Here is a 7,926-nt window from a genome sequence, read left to right as displayed (position 1 = left end):
TACAAGTTTTAACAAGTCAAATTTAAGACCTATTTAGACCTCTTTTAATAGAATGTTAGACCTATTCGCGACACCATATGATAGCTTTTTGTCATCCTCGAGGTGATGAAATTAGGGATTTCACTGCCATACAGACAAAAAAGGAAGCGAATTGGCATTTTTTTGTTTCCAGCTTGATTCATTTCCGCGTAAATAGATGTGGTCGGACTGATTTCCTTGCAGGATCTCATTTTTAAGACCTAGTACTTCATTTTTAGACCGAATAACTGGAATTTGGGACCTTTTTAGGCCTTGTGGATTGGATTGCTGGATTTTGGACTAAGGCTTTTTAAGACCAGCGCGGGAACCCTGAAAATAATCATGAACAAATAAATAGAGACAGTGTAGGATAAAAGGTTTAGTCTGCGGATACATGTTCATCACTCGTTTTTTATTCACACATAACCAAGTTTCACACCAGACATTGTGTTATTGCAGAGAAAGAAAATCAGAAATTAGTGGCACAGCATACAGTCATGTTTTCCATACACATGTTACAGATTCATACCATATAATCTTAACTGCAATGCTATCATCTAACATACGGCATGTTTTATTGCCCAATTTGAAAAAGCACACGCAAAGAGAACCAGCGATGAGTGAAACATTATTATAACAGCAATTAAACAGAGAAAGCTTGAGCTCGATTCTGAGGAAACAGATACTCAATATTCTACATTGACTTATTTGAGACTCATAACCATAATGTAATAAAGTAATTCCTATCATCAGTCATTGTTTAGAGTAAACATACTCAATTTGCATCAGATATTACAGGAAGGAAAGGCTACAGTCAGTCCCAAACAGGCAATTTCACATAATTCCAGCAACATGACTCCAGAGTCCCTATTAGTAGATCAGTCTCACAGCCACTGTATCCTGGACATAAACCCTGTGTTGAGGTCAGGCATTTACTGCAGTGCAGTTTGCAGTTGCCTCCTCTCCACACGCTGCAGCCAGGGAGGGACTGTACCAGTACTGAACCAAGGTAGGGTGGACAGGTGACAAAGGTGCTTATTAAAATAGAGCTTTTAGGCTATGTACAGTAAAACAAAGTTCGCAAGTGTGACAATGTGTGAAGGCCCATGGCGGTTCACACGAGCGATTTGTGTGTTAATTAGGAACTGGCTAAGCCATCGTGTAGGCATACCTCCAAATTACGTTGCTCTCACGCCTCCTTTGGACGTGTGGAGAGAGTCTTGTTATTCCATTCTGATTGGATGGAGCAGGGGCTGCGAGCGGTCATATTTTTATTTGCTTTCAGCAGAAGTGATTGAAGTGTTTACATTTTTTCCTGGAATTCTAATTTGGTTATTGCAAGCATGTTAGTGTCTCTAGTCTCCCCCACCTCGGTATCACACTTCTGCAAGGTGAGGAAAGAAAGAAGACTTTTGGGAGTGGAGGTTAAGTAGGAACTGACTCAAGTTCGGTGATTTACTGGATATATATATGGTATGTCATGCATTGCAAAATAAAAATAATAGCTGCTATTCTATTTGTGTAGGACCCACAGAGAGGACTTAAATGGACAGGTGTGGAGAAGAAAATGTACATTTTTTTACATTTATTATTTTCAAAGCAGACATACAGGAGAGGGGAGAAGAGTTCAAGTGATCAGGGATATATTTTCTTTACAACATTCATGGCATGTTTTTTCACGTTTCTAATGTGCGCTGATCATTTTACTTTCTCTCCCACACTTACATACACTCCATGGATGGTTACGCTCGTGCTCCTTCCCTCAGCCCTCTTCTCTCCCCCCCCCCCTCACCTCTCAGTCCCTGTCCTGTCGGAGAGAGGACAGGAGGAGGGGCAGCAGGTTGAGGGCGGGCCGGTTCTCCTGCACCCCCAGGGCCATCAGTGCCCCAGCCAGCAGTGAGGTCACTCTGGGCAGGACTGGGGGCTGGGCTTGCATCACCTGGAGACACCAGACAGGAGGCGAGGTTTATCAGGTAGGAAAAAACTAAAATCCTGTTACCAACATTTCCTTTCATGTCAGGGACATTGAACAGTGAACACTCTGAGTCACCCACCTTTTCAACTTTGTGACAGTGTATGAGTCCATCGTGCCCAATGTAGAAGGTAGAGAATGCATCGTATGACCTGTGAAAGTCAGTGTTTATAGTAGTATACCATAAAATAAAATAAAACAACAACATTATTTCATGACACATATTCATGCTTTCTCATCCTTGTGTGTACTATCAGAAGAATATAAATCTTCCAGCAATACTGAGACACATGTTACCTGTACAGATGAGTAAACAATCTGTAGTAGTATAGTATAATTAGTAGTATAGTATAGTCCCCAGCACTACCTTAATTAGGCCCCTATACTTTATTTTATTAATTTTTTGTTTCTTTTTATTATTACTACTCTATCTTTTCAGTTTGTAAAGCGTCTTTGAGTGTCTAGAAAAGCGCTATATAAATCTAATGTATTATTATTATTATTATTATTATTATTATTATTATATTAGTAGTATCATTCTGGCATGCTTTACCTGTACAGGTGGGTTTTGTCCTTCCTGTAGAAGCGCAGGAGCAGGGAGTGGCAGGGGAGACCCCACACCCTCCAGCGAGCCTTAATAGTCCCGTCCTCTACATGCTTGGTCAGCTTCAGCACCTCTATCCTGGCCTCCGCGTAGTAGCATAGACACAGCAGTCGCCATAACGACAGGCTCAGCTGGTAAAGCATGCGCCCCCTGTTGGAGATAATCAATCAATCAATAGTAGGTTTGGGCTGATATTTGAATTCTAGCCCAACAGATACTGGATTTTTGGGACCAACGCCGATTTATGGGTGGGGGTGGGGGGATTCATAGAGAATGAATGAATGAATGAATGAATGAATGGACTGTATTGTCATTGCTACAGTACAGGTACCAAACAACGAAATTTAGGAGGGGTGGCTCCCCTGGTGTTAGGAAAGGGAAGAAGAAAAAAAAAACTTTTAGAAAAAGAATAAAATCACAAGAAGGTAAGGAGCTGGTTTACATAAATAAAGGCTATGTACACAATCCACTGTACTATACTGCACAGATAGTCAACTAGGGTTGTCATATTGCACAAAAGTATTTAACTGACACATCTGCTGATTATTGTCTTTTTTTTTTACATAATTCCTTTTTAGTTTTCACAGGAAAACAATGGTAAAAAGATGGTGATGTTGATTAGGCAAACATCCATATCTCAATAATGACCTGAAATTATCTCCATTGATAAATAGAGCAGCATTTATGTATTTCATGTGCAGTAATTTGTACTATGCCAAAAGAGAATCACATGTTCAGTGCACTGCATATTGATATCACTTATTTGCTGTTCAGTCTAACTTGTTGTGACACAGTGTGATCATCTACTGAATTATTTTTGTTACACTCAGTTATATTTCATTTACAAAAACATGTGAAGAGCATTCTGTAAACATACTGTTACACATACTGTTACAATACCCTGTGCACTTTCTGGTTGCCAACCACTGCAATTTCCAGTAATGGTTTATATATTCTGTTCTGGAAAAACCCAATTACACTTATGCACATCTTCGGTGCATTGGTGGAATATGTGCCGATACAGATATTTCTGATGATATCAATGCTGTTGGGCTGTAGAATTCTCCAACTGGTATACCTTCCCCTTCCGTAATACCTTTTAGCAGACTTTTTCAAATGACTTGAACATGTAGCAAATCTATCTATGGTAAGCAGTTCTCTCTCCATTGCCATCGTTACCAGCCCAAAAGACAGATTTATGACCTCCTCCACCCATCAGGCAAGAGTCAGTGATCAAGCCTTGTGATGCTTGAGTGCAAGTATAATTTGGACTATGTTTATTAAACAAAATGTTGGTGGGTACAATAATGGCAAAAACACAGACGGAAACGGTATTGACAGGCATAAATCAGCTTAAATAACTTGTTCACCCGGTAATATCTTATGCCTGCCCAACCCTAATCAATAGTTTCAATAATGCAGAGATGAGAGATTGTAGACAACTGCATAATCCAATTATGAGAGAGAATCATATTACTTGGCGATATCAGAAGCCAGTAAGCAGCATTTACCTTGTTTTGGTATTTAGAAGTCCATTGATGAACTCAACGTCAGTTGAGTAAATGGTGTAATCATGGCTCTTCACAAAGAAACTGGGAAGCTGCAACACACACACACACACACACACACACACACACACACACGCGCGCGCACACACACACACACACACACACACACAATCAGAATTTCAGAACAGAGATGGGATTTATCATACAACAGATAGCCTATACAAAATACTTAGAAAGCAAGTTAGAAGAATTCCTCCCTTAACCCAGCTCCCCTCCTCCCCTCCTCCCCTCTCCTGCTTTACCTCAATCCTTAGCTTTTCGTAGATCATGGCCAGTTTCTCTTCTCTTTCCCTCTCTCTCTGATTCCCCTCCACCCCCCCTTTCTCAGCATTGCTGCATCGAGAGGTGGGGAGCAAAAGCAAGAGGTCCAGAGGCTCTCTCTCAAGTCCAATCATATGTGTTGATTTGTCCCCGTAACCACCCAGTGGCTCCATCCCCGGGCAGTGGAAGCAGTAGAAACCTGATCCGTACATAAACGGAGCAGGACAACCTTCCATTTCGAAAAGGCTTTTGAAAGAACCTCTCTCTCTCTTTTCCGTCTCTCCATTGTTCACCCCGGAACATTGGGCCTTCTTCCTGATGCTGATGTCGTCTTCTCTGCTGCCGTCGACAGTGGTGAGGGGGAAGAGAAACTCCATGGGCCTACTGAGTCCCGGGGCCAGGAGCTCTCCTAGTTTCGTCTGCCCAAACAGAGGGACCTCCACCAGGGTGTGCTGGCCGTCACACTCCCCGGGGCGCACCAGCACACACAGACTGATGGTCTCTTCCCAGTCCTCCTCAAAGCCGTTGGCTCTCTGTGGCTGGCTCGCATGGTGGAAGGGGTGTGAGACAGACGGCTGTTTATTGTTCTGATACCTCAGACTGTTGGGGGGCACCAGGGCCCAGGATGCACTGCTCAGAGGTTGGGATTGTCCGCTCCATTGTAAATCAAGAGCCTAAACAAATGAATAATAACAACTAAATAAGACATTCATATTTTCACATTTCCTCTTTGCTCTGTCTAAACCAAAGGCCATAAAAGAGACCCAGAAACTACACCAACACACCAAAACACACAGGGCAAGACACTACAGGCCTATAAATTGAAAGATAGATTATTTCATACAGACAGGGAATAATAGTTATATAAATATGACATTAGGGTGATACAAGTATGCAAACTGACGAGCATAATTACCTGTGCGAGGCTCCAGCACTGCTGCCTGATTGGTTGCCTGCTGCCATGGCTCCTTATGCATCCCACCCAGAAGGCAATGCCCCCTCTGCACACAGCCATTCACGTCAGGGATGCAGGGCAGGTGCAACCCAATCACCACTTACCCATCCCACGGCAACTCCCAGATGGTGAGAAGGACCAGCTCCCTGTCTTCTAACTCGCCTACTGTTGATCCCAAATTGTAAATGTTGCTCCCGAAAGCATAGAAAAGGAGGAAAGAGGGGAAGCACAATGGCACTGAGAAGGGGATTCTTTTTCTCAAATAACTTCAAATTCAATTCAATAACATGGCAGTTATGGTTTGTCATGGTTTGTGTCTGTGTATACTAGCATAGACAAACAGTTGCAATTCATAATCATGGGCTACAAGCCGACAGGCCTCTTAATGGACTGCTCTTGTGATTTCATTTAGGCTACTTAACATACCGTTTCATTTAGGTTCACATTACAAATTATCGTCAGCAAAAGTGCACAAGCAATATTTTGTGAAACTGAAACACAAAAAACTCTATCGAAGACTGAACATTTGCATTAACAAAAAAGGTATCATAGGTTGGAGGAAGGTTAACGAGAAAAATGCCCTTGAACATTGAGGGGGTTACACTTTAAGAGTCGCATGTACACTGACTTGGAATGTCATTCTAGCACTAATTCCATCATAAACCCCTGGTAAACAAGACAACAAGACAACAAACAACAAACCGTAGGTGCCTACCGCTAAAACCAGTCTTTTCACGTGTTAATCAATACGCCACAAAGAAAACAAATCGGCCTGTCTCTTCTTTTACTTTGATTCTGAACTCTCAGTAAATGGAGGCTGGAGGCTGATCCATCATCAATGGAAGGACTATGCCAGGAGCGGCACATGACAGGCTGGGCGTGAGTGGTGGCAACAGAGAGCACAAGATCATCATAATTGCCTCCCAAACATACTCAGACAGACGTCGTCCTCTAACCACATTCAACACCACTCACTGTCCAGGCATTTGTGGCTGCTGCAGACAAGTCGGATCCCAACTAACCCAGAGCACAGAGAGGGAATGCAGAGACAATTACCAAAACAATAAGCTGATTGATCTGGATCAAATTGACAGCTGAGCTCCCATCATCATGGAACTGCTTCCATCAGACACACTGTGTACATACAATACTAACTGTGTGGCACAATGTTGTATAATATTGAAACTAAGCGAGAGTATTACTGTGCTTAACACACTGCAATGTCAGTCATGATCCCCCTGCAAATAAATGAACCTTTAGTCAGTTTGAAGTCGACGTCTAGCTGCAGCTGGTTAGATCACCTATTCATTCTTAATGGAGAGCATAACATTTGGTTTGCTAACGTTAGTTGGCCAGCTAGCAAGCTGCTAGCATGCATACCTGTTAGAAGCAACCCAGATCCCAGAGTCCGTTCAGAAATAACGCCCTTGCAATATACCTAAGGATACTCTTCCAATTCAGGAGTTGTTACATTTTATTATCACTTAGACGTTACGATATTAGAAGGAATCAGACGTAACACAAATGTCATTCCCTTCCCCTACTATGTCCTTGTCCAGCTACACGCCTCACGCATGCGCAGAACGTTTCTAGAAACAACCCGCCTTCATCAGACACCGGCCTGGCCATGATTGGTGGAACATTTATTTTCTTCAATAGATTAATAATAATAATAATAATAATAATAATAATAATAATAATAACAATAATAATAATAATAAGTATTTATAATAATTATATAATTATAATAATAATATAATAATAAGTAAATACATATACAAATATATAGATTAATCAACTAACATTAAAAGATACATTTAGAAAATAATACATTCATCATGTCAAGTCATTTAAAGGCAATATTACATCTGGGACGATTCCTATTGATGTAAACCAGGGGGGTGTTCCACTAAAGGTGGATCAGTATAGCGGCGCTATAAATAAATGCGGCGCTCAGGGAACTCGAGATTGGATTTCAAGCCTCAGGTGATTCCTCGAATGAGGATCAGCCTTGTGTCATCAGTGTTCACAGAAGACAGGCTTACAAATCTTCGATATGGGCGCGTGCACGCAGACATACGCAGCCCAGAAGAGTCGATCTGTCGAAATGAAGATACTCCACTCTGCAGGGGTACTACATTTGCGCAGCATTCCGAATTATTGATTTTTTATGAAGACGGAAAAATAAGATGTAAAATAGTGCAATACTGCCGCAATTAACAAGGCGAGACAAATGGTTTGGCAAGAAATTGCTGACCGATTAAATGCGTAGGTCATACTAGCCCCAGTTATTGTTATATGTTCATATTTTAATAAATGAATATTTACTACTGTGGTGATATGAGCAGCAGGCTACAAACCGTCATATCGCCACAATGGCCTAGTGGTATCGACCGCTGCCATAGGATTTATTCGTCATTTTATATCGGTGGTTCAAATCCCTCTTCAGGCGCACTTTTTACTGCATTTCGTTGTCTGAATCTAATCTAAAATCTCATCTAAAAAAGTATTGTAGGCTATAAAATTATGGTGCAGGCTAATTTACAAG

At 41.5% G+C, this 7,926-nt stretch overlaps 1 protein-coding gene across 1 annotated transcript; it reads right to left on the bottom strand.

Moving 5' to 3' along the window:
* Positions 1-402: 402 nt before the first annotated feature.
* cUnh6orf136 (chromosome Un C6orf136 homolog) lies at positions 403-6,923 on the bottom strand. Its single transcript, XM_080526604.1, has 7 exons — positions 6,759-6,923; positions 5,340-5,543; positions 4,405-5,097; positions 4,106-4,194; positions 2,544-2,744; positions 2,073-2,142; positions 403-1,957 (listed from the first exon to the last, which is right to left on the bottom strand). The coding sequence occupies exons 2-7, from the start codon at positions 5,436-5,438 to the stop codon at positions 1,814-1,816; spliced, it is 1,296 nt and encodes a 431-aa protein (XP_080382730.1). The 5' UTR covers positions 5,439-5,543; positions 6,759-6,923; the 3' UTR covers positions 403-1,813.
* Positions 6,924-7,926: the final 1,003 nt, after the last annotated feature.

Source organism: Nansenia antarctica, assembly GCF_963989245.1.
Source record: "Nansenia antarctica genome assembly, chromosome: 3".
NCBI lineage: Eukaryota > Metazoa > Chordata > Actinopteri > Argentiniformes > Microstomatidae > Nansenia > Nansenia antarctica.
This window is presented reverse-complemented; position numbering and strand designations above follow the sequence as displayed.